The following is a 20,570-nucleotide window of genomic DNA, read 5'->3' as shown; positions in this document are numbered from 1 at the left end:
ACCCTGAAATCATTCTGAATTTATTAGCTAAGCTCTCTACTGATAACATATCCTGCAACAGACATTTTTTGTAGAATAGGTACATGGATGAAGGCTTCCGAAGATAAAATTAGCTAATTTGAGCTTTTATTATTTCAAATTCTCCACTTTTTTCCAACAAAATCTTCTCTACATATGACTAAATATGTCCCGACTAACGTATCTATGAAGACGTCTAATAGACCAAACGATAAGAATGGAGATTTCTCTAGTGGTAGTAGTGAGTATCTCATTTAACGTAAGGCGGATCCAAGAAAGCCCACTGGAAGACTTGTTCGTATTGAGCTGCGGCTTTGTCCCAGGTGTAGTCCTGTTCCATTCCTCTTTTCATCAATCCCTTCCAAGATGATTTGTGTTCTCTATATGTTCCAATTGCAGTTCTCAACACCTTTCAAACAAGAGAAAGGGTACACTTCAGTACTTCAAACAAAAACTTATTCTTACGAACAACAAATTAACCGAGAAGAACTTACTCCCAACATAGCGTCCTTTGACAATGGAGAAAACGTCCATCTGTTGAACAATCAACAACATATTTCTTGTGAGATTAGTTTGTTGACAATTTTACTAAAATAGGTAGAAATGGTTTATAATTCCAACTATTGGGAACCTATGACTTTGTCTTGTCGACCGACCTTAAGTAAACAACTAAACTGGCATGTTATCATACAAGTCGGGTTTAAACCCTTACTCTCGAACTGTGTCTTTTAAAGGTACCTTTTTATATCATTTCAGATGATAGGAGAACGAACATATTCATGTAAGCTTCCTCTATACTAAGTGTTTGAGTATTGTAAGCATTACCAATTAGATTGGAATTTGACTCGATAAACGAGGGCCGAAAGAAAATTTACCCAGTTCCCTGACCGCTTCCCGCTTGAGCGAAAGGGTCGAATGTCTCCACTGTGTCCTGCCAAAGGTGATATGCCAGATTAAAAAAACAATTTCAATAGATGCTTATATAAATATAAACCCATTGAAGTTTCTCGAACTCACTCTTAATCCTCCAGTGCAATGCACTACGGGAATAGTACCATATCTCATAGCATAAAGCTGGTTTAGACCACACGGTTCAAATCTCGATGGCATCAATAATATGTCACATCTGCACAATATAATACGTTAAATGTGCATAGTTTTTGTCGGAAATATGTGATTCTAAGCTCAACTAGATACTTACCCTGCAGTAATCCTGTGAGAAATTGGAATGTTAAAGCCTACCCAACCCCGGAACTTGTCTTTATAAGCAGATTCTGTTGCTCTCATCCAATCCTCCATGCGTGCATTTCCCGAGCCAAGCATAACCTTAAAGAGAATGAGTCATTATAATTAGTAATGTCCAAGTGAAGGATAAGAAATGGCACATTAATTATGAGAGTTTAACTACTTAACCAAATTATTGGCTCATTTGCATTCAAATGCCTACTAATTTCTTTTTGGCAAGTAACATCCGACAGATAGATGATAAAACAGAACAGTTATATCCAATCCTTCTGTACTTACACCCCTCCCACGTTAGATGCATGGCCGCGAGTTGAATCGGCCACAACCTTCGGGTAACCTGTTCACGTGAGAGGGCTGTATGACGAGATGCCCGTCTGTACATTACAGATTCTTTTATGATAATGAGCAAAAGACGAAGCTTACAAACTGGACATCATCTTGTAGAAGCTCCGGCATTGCTGCTTCAAGCAGATCTATACCCTTCTGATAGTCCAATCTCCCGATAAATCCAATCTAGAAATGATATCAAATCAATAACAAACATATATATGGTTGGCTTATTTCAAATTTACCTAGAAGGCGTTTTTCAACTTACCAACGGACAATCAGGTCTGATAGGCAGACCTAGTTCCTCCTGTAAAGCTTTCTTGCATTCTAACTGTGTATCATGGTCATAAGGGTAAGGAAGCATTACATTTTTAATTGATGCTTGGATGATATAAAGAAGACGGACACATTGAGTATAATTTACCTTCCCAGAGACATCATCAAGTGAGTAGTGGTAGGGAAGATGTTTATCTGAAGCTGGATCCCAGTCAGAAACATCAATCCCATTTGTGATTCCTGGTTGTAGAAAAAAAAAGTAAAAGGAAAAAAGACTAATGTCAAATTTATCTCGAGACGCCCGACTCATCCCATAAATTCATAAGTAATTTTCCAAACAAAAAGGGGATGCTCCATATATAATTAATATATTTAAATATACATACCATCCAAGACACTTTTCCGACTGCCTAAGAGGTCGTTGAGACCATATCCACCTTCAACAGTTGTAATTTCCCAAGCATAACCCTGCCACGAGAAGTAGAGTTTGAAACAAGATAATGTTCAACAGAAATACGTGGCAGCCTTTGCTAGATGACATTTGTCCAAGAAAAAAGTGTATTACCTTGCTAACTGTCAAAATCCGGTCAGCTGTCACGATTGCTCCCTTCATCATATTGATGGCTTCCCCTGTGTCCAGAGCATGTGTCCTTGCCCAGGTGGGAAATACCCATCCCAAAGCGCCATACCATTCATCCGGCAGTCCGAAGTTTTTGTAAGTCGACGCAGGCTCCACACCCTTGTGAAACAACACTTAGCATTTAGAAAGTAAACTTGCCCGATGATATTGCCACATTGTGCGCTTTGTGCGACTTAATTTATTAGCCATATAAACATAGTCTATAAGGTACAAAATGCTTGTAGTGCATGTACAAGGCTGAACCTACATTCAGTTGGCTCCTTCCAGTGGACTTATATGCGAAAATTTCATCCTATCTCTATCAAGAAACTCATTTACTTTTCATTTTTAGCATTTTCTTTTGTTTCGTGACAGTACAATCTTGAAGCATCGAGCTGGATGCCAGCATATACAAATATGGGTACTAGTTTCTTTACCATACAAAGTCACAAGCCAGCCAAGCGACTTGACGATCAATTCGCAAACTCAGTCATGCCCTTCTTTGGTTAAATATATACACATACATTATATAATATCTCTTATACGGGAAAAGACACTTGCACACCAATTCCAAAGTTCCAAATACAAAAATGAAAAAAGAAAAGACAAAGAAGAAACAAAGGGAGAAGAAAGGGGTGAAAAGGTGATCTCGAGCCGAGTCCCGAAACAAAATTCGAGGGTTCGATTAAACAGTTGTACTATGTGGTTTGACTCTGAGGACTTCAAGGCGCCTAAAGTGTTTTAAGTCTTTACACTGAAGTTCCTACAAAGGTTTCCTGTTTTTTTTTTCACGTTTTAAATTTTTTGTACACTGTGAAACAAATCCAAGACAAGATATAATTTAAAGGTATCTACCTGATGTGCAAGGTTATGTATAGCAAGAATAGAGCGAGCAGCGTTATAAACTCCATGAGGGCGATACTTGGCTGCCAAAAGACTGTAACGATTTACATGTATTAGAGATGATCTATACTCCACGTGCTACCAGTCTAACACAAACTGTCCATCCAACTTAACTAGAAGTTACCTAGTAAAATTTACGATAACAGTTGATAGCCATTGTAACTTCGAAGAAAAAATAGATAATAGTGTGATTTTGGTGTCCAACAAGCAATAGAGAACCAATCAACTAAAATGAACACCTAAATCAGCTGATACTGGAATTACAGTTTCAAAATTTAAGCATTAAACATATATCTTGGAAGTTACATACTAATTAAAAAAGAAATCCCCGAGATAACAAGAGAAGAAAAGGAAAGGGCATCACATACACTGGTACAAGACTTGCGTGCCAGTCATTAACAAGGAACAGACACTTCTCGCCATATGTAAACCCTCCTAGTGGAAGTACTAATGGAGCCTCACATGCTGCATAGCTCAGTAGCGCAAACCTGAACTGTTACTCAAATATGTTGAACATTATTATACTGACGATTACAAACACCTAGTTCAATTAATTTCAAACATATTGGTCATGATGAGTACCTGATTATCACCATAAGCACCATATTTATCACCGTATGGATTTCCAGGTCTGTGGTAAGAAGGGTGATCTACAAAAACCTGTGATGAAAAAAGAGTTCACTTTCTTGATAATCTAATCAATGCCCGGCGCTACAGGATATTAATAGAGCAATAAACTTTAATTCAAGAGTAATCTCTGTTCAGACAACTTGATCCATTATTCTCGACTTGGTTAGTCAAAACTTATATATAAGTATGAAATAGGAATACTATATGGTAGGATAGTGGATATTAAGATTTTCATACCCAGTCAACACCAGCCCTATACTCATGGAAGAATGCAACCTCATGCTCGGCTCCGAAGCACGGGATCTTGATGCGGCATTGGACATCAATGGCGTTAGCATACACCTTGTCAGAAGGACTGCCACTCACATATCTTGGAGAGATTACCATCACACGATGCCCACGGGCAGCAAATGCGATAGGTAACGAACCACAAACATCTCCTAAGCCTCCTGTTTTCGAATATGGTGCTGCCTCTGAAGAAACAAAAACAATGCTATGGGTCACTGCGGCTTTAGATTTCATCCCGTCTTCAACAGCTTCACCGGTTTCACTGCCGGCATCATTGATAGAGTCAGCAACTTCCTCGTCACCTGCATCCCAAGATATTGTAAATTTGTACTTCCTATCAGAAAGTTAATAAATTTGTGGACATCCAACTCAAAATCGTGGCCATGAGTGAGAGGCCCTAGATATTCTATTCTGGTTATCAAAGTACCCTTTCTCGGTGTGGGACAGTGGGAGTATTATCAGGCGCCCCTCACATGTGGTGTTTTTTTAGCCCGAGATTGTCTTTTTGTTGGGTGACATGGAGCATGTGTAACCTTTGGCGCTAATATCTGTGGCCTTATTTCCGAGACCAAATAAATTTGTGGAAATCCAACTCAAAACCAGCAATAAGTGGAGAGGTCCTAAATATTCAATAATTGGTTACTAGAGTATCCTTTTTCCGTTAGGGGCCGTTTTCACAAAAATCACAATAAAAAAGAATATTGACTAGACCAATTGGCATACAAGTAGGAAATAAGAGAAACTAAGTCAACAGAAAATATGGGTGTTATGTTCAAGCACTTCATTGACAACGCTGTAGGAACTGTGATCAAGGGATATTTCTAAATAAGTACAATAAGACTTGTACACATGAGTTTCGATGTTTATTTCTGAGTGGGTTCCATATCATAGGTTGGTAATGCAACTACTGAGAGGGATAACAACCTAAGAACAATAAAACAAACTGAACATGTTCTAGATCACCAATAATCCCAAGGGAACCTTACTAATATCATAAACTATCTATAATAGTTATATTGATTTAGCTCAGGTTTCTCAAAAATTATATTCATGAGTTTGTTGACTCGGCACATAAGAAACCCTCCAACAATTCCGAGGTGGTACTACAAGAAGATAGTTAACTAATGAAACAACCAAAAAATAAATAGCAAATTAAACAGAAAAAACATCACTTGGGCGATTTCGAAGATCCAATTTTTTTTTTAAACTGCCTTTATATTCACACTAGTCCTAAAATTCTTAGATGTTGGAGTCACAATCACTTCATTGACATTGCTTTCAAATACCCTAGATCACTTTCTTCTACACAAACATCATTGTCAAGATTTTCTAATCAAAACCTACTTCATGACTACACATCCTTTGCTTCTAAATAGAACACTTCCAGTTTGAAGCAATTCAAGATTCCAAGTTTTAAATGAACAAATTCCCATATCAAAAATCACTACTCGGGATCACTCTTTAGTTTTACTATCAGTATTTCGAGTTTCGACTTTTGGTAGTAATGGGGGTTCCCCCATTTAATCTAAAAAGCAACTTTTACAAGAACCTAAAAAGGAAACATAATTAACACCAATAACCAAAAAAGATAAAGAACTCCCCAACCAGTAGTAATTCAAAAGAGAGTGATATAAAACCAATATTAAAACAAAAATGAGAATGAATTGGGGAAGGAAACTAACCATTATCAGAAACTAACAACTGAACCCCAGATACATGATTTTTCTTTCCTTTATTAAAAATCACATTTTCTTCTTCAACAATTGAAAACCCATCTTGATAACAACGAAATCCAACAGTTTCTCTCTCTAAAATTGAACTTTTCCTCAATGATAAAAACCCACCACTACATCTATGATTTCTAAATGAACCCAAACCCTTAGTTCCGAGTAAAGATTTTGATGAAGTTGGAGATGATTTACAGATGATAGTACTGCTGCAAGTGATTTGCAAAGCTTCCATGAGAGTGAAAGAAACCCACCAACCCCTAAATTCTGATCAAGAGAGAGAGAGAGAGAGAGAGAAATGATATACTAGTAGTAGTAGATATTATTTCGAGGGAAAAGGGGCAGTTAAGATTTTCGAGGCGGGTGGATAGAAATTTGGTTGGCTCCACCTTTGGTAGCCTACCTAGCCGGTGGAGAGCTAAGTCTTTGGTGTTCACGAGAACTCACTCCTCTGGATATATGGGCATCCTTGATTTGGATCCCCACACCAAAATATGGAGCATTGGTCCACGACTCCAACTGATTGAGATCAATATTTGTTTTTTCATATGAACTTGTGCTTCCGGTACTCCGATCTGTCTGAAGCCTCGTGTTTGATTTATTTTTTGTCTATATGAGTCAGACGTAAAACATTTATGGGTTATGTTATCTAAAATGACTTGACATGGCTATTGCGTTCTATATAAAACAAGTAAGAGTCAGGCAACTCTAAACAAGTAAGTCGCGGTCGAGTCAATTCAAAAAATTAGAAAAACTAAGACTTTCTAAGTGTGTAACTCTTGAAAAAAAAAACGTTCTTGTCATGCTTTATATTTAGCTTGTGATTATCTCGTTTTTTTGTCTGTGTAAATTGGTCGTGATATTTGAATAATCAGTTTGGGACTTCGCTGTTAATCAATAAGAGTTTCAAATGGAACTACTATAGTTGCAATATATTTTGTTAAATCATTTTATAGAGTACATAATACGTTGATTTAGTTTCATAAAACGGATAAAATAATTGTTTGCCGAAATACAAACTCGTTATAGTATATAGATTTCCAAATTTCTAGTTTGACTTGATAATTAAAGTAAACATAAACATACCCATGATTCGAGATCTCCACTTTTATGTAGTAATCAAAATAAAATTAAAATTGATTAATTTACAACATTACGAAAATGAATACACTGGATTATTTATCAATAAATAAGCAACACAATGAGAACAGAATGATGATAAATAGATTTGATATGTGTCAATATTGAAAATCATTTCCTCCTTCCATGAGCCAAGATTAATGGAGTTGTCCTGCCATAATCTTCTCCACTTGAATCAGGGCTGTATCCGCTCAACCTCCCCATCTGCATTCCTATACTTCTTAGGCTTGGGCTCCTAATTGGAACCACAACCTCGTTCTGGTTCTGGTCCACGTTCGTGCCTATTTCTCCTCCTATACTCGAACTTGTCCCCGACGACTTGTTAACAAACATCCTCCTTGTTGAAGAAGAAGTGTCCGAATGTTGTGGTTTTGCCTTCGCTTTTGCAGATTGGGTTGGTGCCATGTAACTTGGAATGACATTTTCCATTCCACTCCTTTTATTTCTATGATGCTTCCAAGTCTTTCTCTCGACTGAGTCATCTGAGTTTCTACTGAGTTGGGCCAAGTTGATTGGGCCGAGTCTTTCACATGGCGATACTTTATCCATTTCCACTGTCTGTTCCGACGTATCATCTGTGTTTGTAATGGTGGTGTATGAGCTCTCCTGTTGTTCCGTGCATTGATCATTCCACGGTTGTGATTCCATCCAACGATCCAACATGTTCCATCTCGGTTGTCTTTTAGTAGTTTCATATAAACCAGGCGTCTTCCCGTTTGGAACCGAATCCAAAATATGATGCTATTGTTAGAACCATATACAACCAACATATAAAATCAGAAAAATGGGTTGATACCAGTGATCTAAGAAAAACAAAATGTATTTCAGAAATTTTTTATAGGCACCATTACCAGGGATAATTATATATGCACCTCTAACTCGGAGGTCATGTTTCGTAATATGGAGCCTACGTTCCATAGGATAGCTTACTTGGGTACGAACATGGACCACCTCTAGACAAAGCTAAGAAGCCTATATAATTTCTGTTGTATCATTATTTTTAGGGTTTGGTCCTTGGCAATTTCGGTATTGGCCTCAAAACTTACCTAACGTTTTCAGTTGATATTCATGTATGCATATTTACTTGTTAGTACTGTGAGAGTGCTTTTATATCGTAGTAGAGTTACGATCTTTTAAGACAAGTATGAATTTAACAAATATATACTTGCTTTGAAGACCTAACTACATTTAAGAAAAAAAATCAAATTCAAGACGAGATCTATTCCACGAAAAATCAATAAAACATGAATTAGGGGAGGGACTAACCTTGTAAGCATAAGCAAGAGCTCTCTCTTGTTTGATCATGGAAAAATCATGTTTCTCTTGTGAGTTGTTCTCCTTCTTGTTTGTGTTAAAAGAAAAAGTGCTTTGTTTTCTCCCATTAATCCATCTCTCCATTAAAGCCTGATTTCTTTCGTCATTTTCTTCCTCCTCTTTGTCTCGTTTTCGTTGTTCTTGTATTTCTTTTTCTTCTTGTTTTAACCGAAATTGTTTTTCGAAGCGAATAGCTTTGATTCTTGCTTGGGTGCGTACTAATGCTTGCATACATCGCATGGTAACTTGAGCTTGTTTACGCACGTTATGACCCCTTACAAGTGCTTGAAGCTTCACAAGACCTTTCAATGCCCTCAATGCTCTTCTAGCCTGCAAGATAGTTGGTTATGAATAAGTTTAGTAGAGGAGCCATTCTATTCTTACACTCGACTAACACTGCATCTTCTTGCCCCCAGATTGGATTTTTAAGGCTTGAAAGAGAGATTACTTACCAAATAACCTCTATAATAAGACTGAATGCAGATAGCAGCCATTTCCCACTTTGAGTAATGTCTTCTAATTTTACCTCCTGTACCAGCTGATCTAGTAGCTGCATGAGCAGCTACAACTGCAGCTTCTGCTGCAACCACAGCTGCAGCTATAACATGACTTGACTTACTTGTGTTTTCCTCATCTATGGTCGCCTCGGGAGAAGTATCCAACGCGGGAAAATGCTCAAAAGATATTTCAGGCGCGTCTTGTGAGGAGGGTCGTATGCTTTCTATCTATAATCAGATCATTCGATTATATTTCTTGTTGGGAACAACTTCAAAACAAATTAGCTAAACACTTGAGAGTTTGTACGTGATTTAACAGGCGCACATACAAAATTGCAAATTGTATATGAGTTGATGTGACTTAACACTTGGTCTTCCTATTGTTTTCTTTCAATTTTTAAGATTTCAAAATATGCATCTATATAAAATGTTAAACATGAAAATATGTCAATTTAACATTGATTGAAAATTAAAGAGTCCTTAGATGTAATAGTGTTATTACTCAACACTTCTTGCACATCATCAATAGTAGACCTTCACATATAAAAGAAGGTATACCTTTTTAAAGGAAAACTTTTTGCTCTTGATGTGACACCTTCAAATGAATTCAACTAAGTTCCCGTAAATAAAGGTAACCGTATTCGATCTATCACAAGTTCGGTAGGCTCATACTTAGAATAAATGGGTTGTCTAAAACAAAGGCAAGGACAAATGGTGTCAAGTAGCAAAGGTGCACATGCCAATGGGACCAAGGAGTGTGAAATTTCAGTTGCATTATATGAAAAATGCGACCTAACTCACTAGCACTTTGGATCATTTGATCATTGAGGGACCATCATCTTTTTTCTTTTAATTTTGCCAAGGCACCATTTTTTGTTTTTCTATTAACTAAAACACCTTATATATAGTTCAGTTAGACTAAATAACAATCTCACTAGCTTAGCAGAGTTTTATAGCAAAATTATAATAGTGCCACCCATGCAGTATAATTGTCTATAAAATCCGTCAGATCATCGAAGAAAATTTAAATATTTGGTTCCACAAATTCACAACACTCAAAAGTGAGAAAATTGAAAAGTGGGATGAGTAGTTTGTGAAGTTAATGATGATCTTTTGATGGGAGAAATTTGAAGTTTTCACTCTAAAGTCCCCATCCAATTAGGTGTAGCCGTGTAGGTGAGGTTGGGAAGAGCCTAGGGCATCTCGTGAGTAAATTCATTAGAAGGGTCGTATAGTCCCCATCCAACCCCAACTGTAGTTTTAATTACCAAATTAAATGCAATTTAAAGACATCAAACTAATAACGAAAATAAAAAATCACATATAGTACTTATTTTATTCAAAATATATGCTTCTCTTGTTGAAAAAAGAAAACTCATTTGAAGAAAGACGGGTTCTTAATTTAAATTGCACAATGGTATATGTTTCTTCTTGTTTAAAATACATTTATGTTTAACTTTGGTTGATTTACGAGAAAATTTGATTTAAAATAGTGATATTCGCGAAGAACTTGTACACGAAATAAATGAAAAGAACTCGGCTATATATTATTGAAATCAATACCACATTATATTACTTTGAGGAGACTCGAAACAAGCATCAAATAAGATGATACATATATTTGTAAGTTTGAATAAATGAAATGATCTTTTTTTTTTTGTACCTCAAGGGTGATCAGAACCATGATGACAAGAATTAATTTAGGTACCTTATTGTTGAGATGGGAATCATTCTTGTTGTTGGTGTTAGTGGTGGACTTGAAAACTTTCTTGACAGAGGAAGTGAACCAGTTCCCCTTCTTCTTCCCCATACTCAGTTTTTTTTCTTTAGTTTTTTCCCATCTAATAAACAATGTTGAAATTGGAGTTGTGAAACAAGAGAGATAGATAGAGAGAGAATTAGAGAGTTATAGAGAGAGAGAGAGAGAGTTATAGAGAGAGAGAGAGAGAGAGAGAGTTATAGAGAGAGAGAGAGAGAGAGGGTCACAACTCACAAGTCAGGGCTTAGCTTGTAAATGTAATTGCCGTTGATATTGGCATTTATATTTTCTCACGGGGGATTCACTAGTTGGAGCTTGAGGAACATAGGGCTCCCACATTAAGGGTAATTTATGTGCACTCACCATTTCTACTTGCCCAATTCACATTAAGGGTAATTTATGTGCACTCACCATTTCCAAAATCTAAGAACTTCTCCCTTAACCACATTCTACGCGGTCATTTTTAGTTTCTTTGTCGGTAAGAAAACAGGATCATAACATTATCGTCCTTTAATATGATTTTTTAGTTGTTGAAGTTTTAATGACGAAAATCATAAAAAAAAAAAACTTATTTTGATCAAAACAAAACAATAAATAATGAAAATCACACTCAAGAGGTAATATAAACGTTTCATAATCTTGTAAATATTTTTCCAATGAAACTTGCACTTTATTAGGATAACAAAAAGTTTGTGAAAGTAACTTATCGGATGTACCAGTCCAATACATACATAATCCATCGATTCGAAGGTTCCCATTGATAAGAAGTTTTAGAACTCTTTTTTTTTTTTTTTTTGTTGAAGGTGTTTAATTTTCCAAATCAGGCAAGATGATCACTTCTCAAACGTCTCATGCACTTAACTTTCTTTTGTGGATTTTTCACACTTTAGAGCAAGTCCAACCCCAGCCGGGCTGAGGCCAATAATTCAAATTATTGGCCTCAGCCCCCCGCTCCAAGCCCAGCCGCTTGGAGCGGAGGCTGGGGTCGGCCATTCAGTCGCCCCTAACATTAGGGGCGACTGAATGGAGGCCCCAAGTGACCGTTGGGGCCTCCAACGGTCACTTGGGGATCCTCCCTAGCCGTTGGATTTGCTCCAACGGCTAGAAATGGATCCAACCCCTATAAATAGGGGTTGGATCCATTTCATCTCTCACCCTCTTCATCATCACTTTCTTTCTCTCCATCTCTTGCAACTTCCTCTCCATTTCTATCTCTCTTTCTTTCAAATTTTTTTTTTGATCTTTTGATTTGTTCACCCATGGATCCATTAGACATCAACGAATTCGATAACCAAAGTTATATGGAAATGTTGTCCCCTAATTCTACTTACCCGTCGGCTCAATTAGGAGTTGATGATTATGAAGTATGTGAGGATTCTTGTGTGCAAGGAGGGACGTCTTCGACAAAGATAACTAAACGGGAACCGTATAAGCCGGATGAAGATATTTTACTTACTAATTATTATTTGAAAATAACATTTGATGCGGTTGTCGGAAATAGCCAAAAATATAAAGTATTTTGGCAAAAAATATCGGATGAATATAATGCGAGTGCAAAGTTTCAACGCACACTTAGAAGTTGTAAATATCGTTTCAGTGAGATAAGCTCGGAATGTCAAAGTTTTATATCGACTTTGAGGATAATAAATAAAGTTCCAAAAAGCGGAGAAAACGATTATGACCGGGTAATTGTTTCTAACTTTTTAATTTCTTTTTTCTATCTTTTCACTTCATTCATAATATATACTTATATATATATTTTGTTTATTTTAGTTACAAAGAGCTATCGAAATGTATAAAAAAAAATCATCAAGGTAAAGGGTTTAGGTTCATACATGTTTACAAAATTTTGATGACACACAACAAGTGGATGGCAGACATGCCAGGAGAGTCAACATCCGGTAAAAGAGATTCTAATACCAATCCATCGGAAGAAAGACCAATTGGCCGTAAACAAGCCAAAGCAAATGCAAGAGTTGGCGAACCATCCACACATTCTACCGCTTCAAAAACTCCCAGTGAGGGATATTGGGAAAAAAGAGACGAAGATTCCCAACAAAGATCAGTAACTTTGAGTGAAGCAGTACGGGTTCAACAAGAGACCCTAAAGGTGCAACAAGATTTTCTACGGGTGCAAACGGAGTTGGCGAACCGACAATATGCGATGGATTTAATGAAGATTGATATTAGGTCTCTCGACGAACATGCTCAACAAATGCTTTTAGCGGCGCGAGACGCTTTGTTCAACGGTGCACCACGAGACCCAAGAAACCCCTTCTAGTTATTTTTAATTAATTTTTCTAGTGTTGTTTAGTCGTATTTAAGTAGTTTTAAATTTTTAATCAATTATTAGTTGTAATCGATGTTTTTTTAATTGAATTTTATTAGTAAATTGGGAAATTCCAAATTCAAATTTTCGGCCTCAAGAGAGACTGGGGTTGGAGCTGAATTTTAGAGGCTGAGCTGAGGTCAATAATTTTAGGTGAAAAAGTGGTTTTTTCGGCCTAAGACAGGCTGGGATTGGACTTGCTCTTAGGGGTACCATTGGTGAAGAAGGCCAATAAGTCCATCAACACAGAGATTCCCCAATCTCTTTAGGAAAGTGGAAATGTACCTTTCATATAATGAATTAGTAAATTTTGGCCTAAAATTTAAAGAAGCCTCCTCAGTCAATCTCCATGGACTAATTCTTTACTGGGTAGACATCTTTCTAATCGGAGAACACCTAAAAAAGGATACGCCCCTCTCTCTCTCTCTCTCTCTCTCTCTCACGATCTCGCTGTTCTCCTCCTCCTCGACAACTCCGGCCGTTCCACAGATCTGAGTCACTGATGGTGGTACGTAGCTTCTAGTTTTCATCTCCTGACTCACTTTCCAATTACTATTTATAGTATTGAATTACGGATTTAGGGTTCATTTTTGTTCACATTAGGATGAAAATTGCTGCGTATATAATAAGGGCATGAAATTTGATCTCAACAACAAAACCCCACAAGTAGCTCACTTTCCCTGTAGTTCTGATTAGTATATTGAATTGGATGGGCATTTTGCTTTTTGTTAATACTTTTAATAAGAATGAATTTTAGTAGTCTTACTGATCTTGCTAATGATGATTGGTTCGTAAGTGAGATACTAACCAGACTCCCAGTGAAGTCCCTTTTCCGTTTCAAGAGTGTTTGTAAGCTATGGTCTTCCTTCATTCAACATGACCAACACTTCATTGATTTACACTTTACCCGTTCGGAAAAACGCCCTCCTTGCCGTTTATTTTTCGTCGTTCCTGTACCACAGACAGAGGAGGAGGACTATTTGGAAGAACTGTGGATGGACCATTGGCCTTACAAGGAGTTCTTCATTACAGCTGACTTGTTGTTTGAAGACAAAGGCCGCATGAAAGTAGTGGTTGACACAGCAAGGAAGATGGACTCCCCGTCCCTCTACAATCAGATAACGAGACCTGTGAAGGGTTTAATTTGTCTCATTGACTCGGAATTCTCGTATTCAGTTCGTATATGCAATATCTGTACTGGAGAAGTATCACCATGGATTGAATCAGCTTTTTTAGTGGCAGAAGAAAAAGATGAACAGGACAGCTATCGCGATTGGTTGAAAGAAAACTACATATCATCCAAGTACCAATTGGGTTTCGATCCTGCCACTAATGAACACAAATTGGTCTGTGTGTGGAAGTTCGTTTCATCTGACGGCATCCGCTCTTTTGTTTGTTACGTTCTGACCGTGGGGCGCCAAGGTTATGATTGTAGTAATACATGGAGAAGGATTGATGATGTTCTACCATGCGAAATAACAGATGATTCTGTTTATGTGAATGGTGTTATTTATTGGAGCTCTTTTCTTCTTGAGCGCGGCCCATGGAGAATTAAACACCGTCCTATATGCATAGTGGCATTTGATGTAGGAAGTGAGAAGTTCAGATCAATCACCATCCCTGATTTCATCCTTGATCACCCTAGGGATCATTACAAAATGATTTACGACGATCATCCATATTATGATAATTATATCGGGCATGTTAATTTATTAGAAGTGGATGGGAGTTTAGCTGTGTTAATTAAAATGAACAAATGTATGTTCCAGATGTATATATACGAAGATGATTACAAGGAGGAGATTAGTAGAACGTTCAACAACGAAAGATGGAGTGAAGTGATTATCAGGTTGCCTTACTATTTGGATGAGAGTCAGATTGTTAGGTTTCATAGTCTCGTAGGATCAGATGACAAGATCATCTTAACATCCTCTGAGAAGATTCATTGTGGTCTAGAAGTGGGGAAGAAGAAATGTGTGTCAATTCATTGTTACAATTGGAAGAAGGGTCGTTGGACTGAGTTTGAAGTAAGTGGAATCCCCTCCTCAGTTCCACATCTATGCGCTGGTAGTTTCTTTGCTACTTTCTCGGAGAGCCTTTTGCCCCTTAACAATCACACAACTCTTTCGTGACAACCACCTTTGTAGCAGATGGATCAACCTCACTCTATCTCGGAAAGTAGGTACCATATTTTTCGTTTTTACAATATATATGTGATCCAATGGCATTTTATTTATCACCATAGTCGCCTTTGTCATGGATAAGTGTTTTATTTAGCACTATGATCGCGTTTGCCATGGATTGGTATTTTATTTATCTCTATAGTCGCCGTTGTTATGGATTAGTATTTCATTTATCACTATGATGTGTACTTAATGTCTCCGTGCTTGGGTGTTGTTGAAAATGAATAATGAAGCTTTTTCAGTGGTATAATTCATGTCCTGATGTTTGTTGTCTAAAATTACTCGAAATTTTGTGGGTCATGACAGGTTACTGTGTTCTCTCCTTATATCTGACAAACCCTCAGATTTCGATTTCACCAATCATAATATTAGATATATTTTTGGGACTTGGACAGAAATCAGATAGAGAGACTTATGAAGAGGGAAATATATGATAGCCAGAAATCAGATATAGAGATTTACGGGGAGGGAAATGTATGATAGCCAGAAATCTAGGGGATGGTGGTGGTGGTTAGTAGAGTAATGTGGTGCGGAAGATGAAGAAGAACCATTCAGGCTCGTTTATAATGTTCTGGCATATTAATTAAATTTTTATCTCCAGCACTTGCTTGTTTGTCCAAACTGCAATAATCAAGTCTTGAGATGTTTTTTTTAAAGAACCTTATAATGTAAAGTGCTATTACATACAGTACACATGGGAAATAAAAGATGGAACATGATTCCAGATTGTTTCTTGTGCCTGTTTCCTTGCCCATTTAACTAATTTGTCTGCTTGTAAATTTCCAGCTCTCTGTATGTAGGCGAAACAGATGCAATTGAGTTGTTTACTTAGCTTTTATGTTTGCTTGATGTGAGGGATAGTCTTCCATCGGATAGCCGTCGTCACATTATTTAAGTGATTAATGACATTTTGATTATCACTATCAATACAAATAAACTTACAGTTCCTTTCTAATGTCTGGTAGAATAGCTTTAGCTTCGCTTTCTTCACTAGTAGGTGCTCTTTGGTTGGCTGTTTTGGCTGCAATGAAGTTAGAAAGATGATCATGGATAATTATGCCCACACCTATATTATCCTTATTGTTTTTGAATGATGCATCTGTGTGTGATTTGATACAAGATTAGACCGGAGGTGACCATTAGTGTTTTTACTAATACTTTTGGTAGTAATCTGCGAAATTGAGATTTTTGGGGATGCTAGTATCTGGTTGATGTCTTCCGGTTGAGAAACTATATTTGACCACATCGAGCTTTCTAAATAAACGATAATATTGTGGCATATAAGGTGATGTTTTCGTTCTGATGTTTTATGATAGGCTCATTCCATGAAGTTAGAACAAGATGTTTTTAGCAAAAGAACAACGTAGGAGTACAAAGACAAGACAATCGTGTTAATTACCAATATATTTACATATACGCTGACGCACTGGAAGTGCTCCTGTGCAGCATTTTCAAAGAAAAGGTGATCTCTGAGGAATAGTATTTAAGGTCCATCCATAACCCAAAAAGAATTCAAGTCTAAAACAAAATTTTAATCTAGATCAAGTCCAAAAATCAATTATCTGTCTTACTTTTTTTTTTCTTCTGAAACCTCACGCTAACCTTTTATACAAAGACCACATCTTGCAACTTCAAAGACTAGGTACAAAGACGAAAAGACCACTAAAGCTGCTCAAAAGACAATCTATGTTGATCCAATCTTGAATGAGAGAAACAAAAACAAACAGTATGTGGTTTCAGTCGATCTATTTTTCTTTTGGGAAGATGCGGTAGTTCCATTCTAGGTTTAAAACCGAAAGTAAAACCAACTTATTAACCCTTTCAGAATTTAGACTCATTTTCAAAACCGTTTTTGCCCTCTTCTCTCTCATTCGACATGTTTAGAACGATATTTTTCTATTTTCTTCATTCAATTTTGGTTTTGTTTTCATGTTTTGGCTTGTTTTCTGTTTTCTTCATTCAATCTTGGTTTTGGTTTTAGTTTCGGTCTTAAACCTAGACTGTTATTAGTTATATAGTCCCACATAGTACAATTGTTAAAACTTCTCTTTTGTAAAACTCTTTATAAAGATCTTATGTAATAGCTATGAATATCAAGGCAATCAATACAATTCTCTTTTCTTACATGGTATAAGAGTCTAGTTTTTTCTTTCTTGGAAATAGTTAGTCAATCATAGTCTTTCGCTTAGCCGGCAGCAGTAGTCCCATTAATAATCCGATCTTATGTAATAGCTGCACATTGTTTGTTTTTGTTTCTCATGGAAGATTCGATCAACATATATTGTCCTTGTATCTAGTCATTGAAGTTGCAAGATGTGGTTTAATTGAGTCTCTCTGTAACTTAACAAATGACACTTTGACTTCAGTATTTCTCACTTTATCTGGTAGAAAAAGCAATGGATTTTGCATTTTACTTTCTGCATCTCACAAACACATTAACATTTATCTCCCTGTTTTATTCCTCATAAGGTTCTACAAGTTTTATCTTTCAAATTTAGTCCCAATTCTTTGATTTCTCTCTTAACTGCGACGTTAATTTAATTCCACTCAGTGTCTATTTCTAGACCCACTGATGAAGACGCTCAAGCAGTGCACATGAGAATGTAGAATCCGTTCCATTCAACGTGGTGGTCATCTCGGTAGACTTTATTTTCTTCTCACATATTGAAGATCATTATTTTGCCTTTTAGTTTCCAATTCCAACAGTAGTTTTTCCCAATTTTTGATATGTTTGGAGCCTTGGCCACCCCTCTTTGTTTGGTTTTCATTTATTAATGAATATAAATTTGTGTATTTATGCTAATTCCAAACGATACTAGATGTATATATGTGCACAAGCTAAATAGAACAAGTTGTCTTGTTCTTAATACTACCAGTCGCCTCGCCCTTTTGAATTGTTATTGCCTTGGGTCCTTTTACCATTTTCTCTCTTTGCGGAGGGCCGGAGGTTACTATTTTTAACCGTTGTCAACGACTTTTCGGGTACTAAAAGGTACCTCATTTATTTTTATTTTTAGATTTGTAATTAATCAATTCAATACTGGAATTAAGAAAATTCAATCAGGTAATTAGACTATATATGTCACATAAAACCAATTATTATGCGTAGCGGTTGAAACTGGGAGAGAGTAATCTCAATGACATAAAGTTTGCTTATAGATGAGAACATATGAATCTTTGTCAAAATTGCAGGGTTGATGGTGATGAACTTTAGGTGATTTGGTTGTAATGGTGGTGGACCAGTGTTTTCAGTGTTGTTGGTTGTCCTTAGGTGGTGATTTGAGTGTAGTGCCCAACGATTTTGAAGCAGCGGATAACTGGCAGAGGTCGTTTGAAGGTAGTAGTCGTGTAGATACGAGTAGAGGTACTAATCGTGCAAAGACGGAGAGTACAAAAAATAGGTTGAATTAATTGAAATGTTATAAAAAAAAAAAAACTCAAAGTGAGGTAAAAAGACGAAAACAAGAAATCAAGTGGAATTTGCATTACCTTTAAAAACATGAACGGTTCCTACTGTTTCAGTTTGCCAGAAGTAAAATATATTTAAATCTAAGACTAAAATATGAAGAACAAAATAAACACATATATGAGACTATAAAATTAGTGATTTCCTGAAGGCCTGATCACTCGCGGGGCAAACATCTATACCATGAAACCATTCTGCCATGTCTTTACTATAATGGATAAAATGGAATAATAGTATGGAAGAGTCAGATATAATAAGCTGAGAACACAGTAAACGGCCACAAACCACTAAAAACACATAAATGTTATCGCAGAAAAATCTAATTAATTGCGGTCCCTTCTTTCACGAAGTTGTGAATGTGGTGTATTATTTTAAAGGCACCTTAAGTAAAATTTCTCCTAAATGCGACCCGTAGATTTTGTAGCCCAAAGCAGTGCTTTGTTCGCTTTGGGACCAGGCCAGCCCTGGGGCCTAGCTTGTAGTTTGATTCAAATATGGGGCTTGATATGTTGGTCAAGGTCTTCTATTTTATTGCAATTCTTCATTTTAATTGATTTGTTGTGGATGAGCTTCCCTTTGGCAGTCTATGAGATAGAAAGAGGTATTGCCATCCTTCGTATTCCCCTCCATTAGCGGCTGCATATCGATAGCATAGTAAGCCATAGCTCCGGACACTGTCCATGTAGTCTTTTAGATTCTTGCTGTGGGGACTTGTCATCTGCATAAGTATTCTGAAGTCTGGTTCCCCACCTTTTAGTAGTAGGCCTTCGGGTTTCTAATTAGATTTCTCCATTTTAGATTTCTCGGCTTCTACAACTGTCAAGCCGCACAAAATAAACTCATTATTAAGCATAGCCGTAGAAAATAGAAATTGGATAAGAGTAATCACAATAACGGAACGTTTACTTATATGAGAACATATGAATCTCTGTCAAAATTGCAGGGTTTACCGACATGAACTTTTGGTGGTTTGGCTGGCGGACCAGTGTTTTTGGTGTTGTTGATTGTCCGTCCTTAGGTGGTGATTTGAGTGTAGTGCCAGTGATTTCGAATTTGTGGATGACTGGTAGTGGTCGCTTAAAGGTAGTCAGTGACGATAGAGAGTAGATGTACGAATTGTGCAAAGATGGGTAGTAAGAGTAAAAAGACTTAGTAGATTGGAATAATTGAAATCTTATAAAAATTTCACAGTGAGGTAAAAGTAAAACCAAGAAATCAGGTAGAATTTGTATTCCCTCTAGAAACATGACAAAGCCAACTAAGATTATTATCTCATCAAGAGGTTTAACTTTGCCCATTTGGAGTTCGCCTTGAAACTCTAGTGTTACTGACTCTATTGAGCACAAAATACTCGGATCAAAGTCTTACGTGCTCAAGGGTACCTGAGCTGACCTGATCTCTTACGTGCTCAAGAATACCTGAAATTGACTCGAAATCTTACGTGTTGATGGGTATCTGAGCTCGAGTCTTAGGTGCTCCTCATGGGTACACGAGCCCAACATGATATCCAAATGAAGTGGAACCAAATTAATGCAGATATTAATCCATCCAAATGATCAAGTGGAACAAGATCCTAATTTCCACCCAAAAGAGAACTAGAATCTTGGTTCCCTTCAAACAAGTAGTAGTACAAAACTTGGAGTCCCCTCCCCTATCAACTCCTCCGTTTCCTCTTGGAAAATGATAAAATTACCCTACTCGTGAACTCACACTCCATTATGTAACCAATTTGAGCTTGAACCACGTCAGTCGCTATGCCCGGCGGGATCGCCAACTCACCCGGCCGGGCATAGCTTCATTTCTGTAAGACAAAGGAGTATTTTACTAGAGCATTTTTTCACAATGTGAA

General features: G+C 37.0%; 3 protein-coding genes across 10 annotated transcripts; 1 reads left to right on the top strand and 2 right to left on the bottom strand.

The window, feature by feature from the left end:
• Positions 1 to 6,684, bottom strand: LOC147552888 (starch synthase 1, chloroplastic/amyloplastic-like). The gene is made up of 15 exons (XM_086667367.1): positions 5,989 to 6,684; positions 4,256 to 4,608; positions 3,971 to 4,048; positions 3,757 to 3,881; positions 3,341 to 3,422; positions 2,432 to 2,605; positions 2,253 to 2,334; positions 2,015 to 2,106; positions 1,859 to 1,921; positions 1,687 to 1,776; positions 1,220 to 1,344; positions 1,036 to 1,144; positions 894 to 949; positions 513 to 552; positions 1 to 427 (listed from the first exon to the last, which is right to left on the bottom strand). The coding sequence occupies exons 1-15, from the start codon at positions 6,266 to 6,268 to the stop codon at positions 269 to 271; spliced, it is 1,908 nt and encodes a 635-aa protein (XP_086523493.1). The 5' UTR covers positions 6,269 to 6,684; the 3' UTR covers positions 1 to 268.
• A 438-nt stretch (positions 6,685 to 7,122) lies between these two features.
• Positions 7,123 to 11,223, bottom strand: LOC147552887 (protein IQ-DOMAIN 21-like). Of its 2 annotated transcripts, none has more exons than XM_086671322.1 (4): positions 10,693 to 11,223; positions 8,940 to 9,212; positions 8,440 to 8,817; positions 7,123 to 7,914 (listed from the first exon to the last, which is right to left on the bottom strand). In XM_086671322.1, exons 1-4 carry the CDS (start codon positions 10,792 to 10,794, stop codon positions 7,285 to 7,287), a joined length of 1,383 nt encoding a protein of 460 aa, XP_086527448.1. In that variant the 5' UTR covers positions 10,795 to 11,223; the 3' UTR covers positions 7,123 to 7,284. The 2 variants fall into 2 exon arrangements, with proteins under 2 accessions (XP_086527448.1, XP_086527449.1); XM_086671323.1 differs by having other exon boundaries at positions 7,123 to 7,881.
• A 2,116-nt stretch (positions 11,224 to 13,339) lies between these two features.
• Positions 13,340 to 16,809, top strand: LOC147552886 (putative F-box protein At5g52610). Of its 7 annotated transcripts, none has more exons than XR_015237324.1 (4): positions 13,411 to 13,580; positions 14,035 to 15,250; positions 15,651 to 15,899; positions 15,964 to 16,210. XR_015237324.1 is itself a non-coding variant. In XM_086667904.1 (2 exons), the coding sequence occupies exons 1-2, from the start codon at positions 13,575 to 13,577 to the stop codon at positions 15,202 to 15,204; spliced, it is 1,176 nt and encodes a 391-aa protein (XP_086524030.1). In that variant the 5' UTR covers positions 13,340 to 13,574; the 3' UTR covers positions 15,205 to 15,533. The 7 variants fall into 7 exon arrangements, 4 of the variants coding, with proteins under 4 accessions (XP_086524030.1, XP_086524027.1, XP_086524029.1 ...); XR_015237323.1 differs by having other exon boundaries at positions 13,424 to 13,580; positions 13,676 to 15,250; positions 15,562 to 15,899; XR_015237322.1 differs by lacking the exon at positions 13,411 to 13,580 and having other exon boundaries at positions 13,682 to 15,250.
• Positions 16,810 to 20,570: the final 3,761 nt, after the last annotated feature.

Source organism: Eschscholzia californica, unplaced genomic scaffold (genome assembly GCF_041429995.1).
Source record: "Eschscholzia californica isolate CP2 unplaced genomic scaffold, dmEscCali1.0.p SCAF_3, whole genome shotgun sequence".
Lineage (NCBI taxonomy): Eukaryota > Viridiplantae > Streptophyta > Magnoliopsida > Ranunculales > Papaveraceae > Eschscholzia > Eschscholzia californica.
Note: the sequence above shows the minus strand (reverse complement) of the source record. Positions and strands in the feature narration are given on the sequence as shown.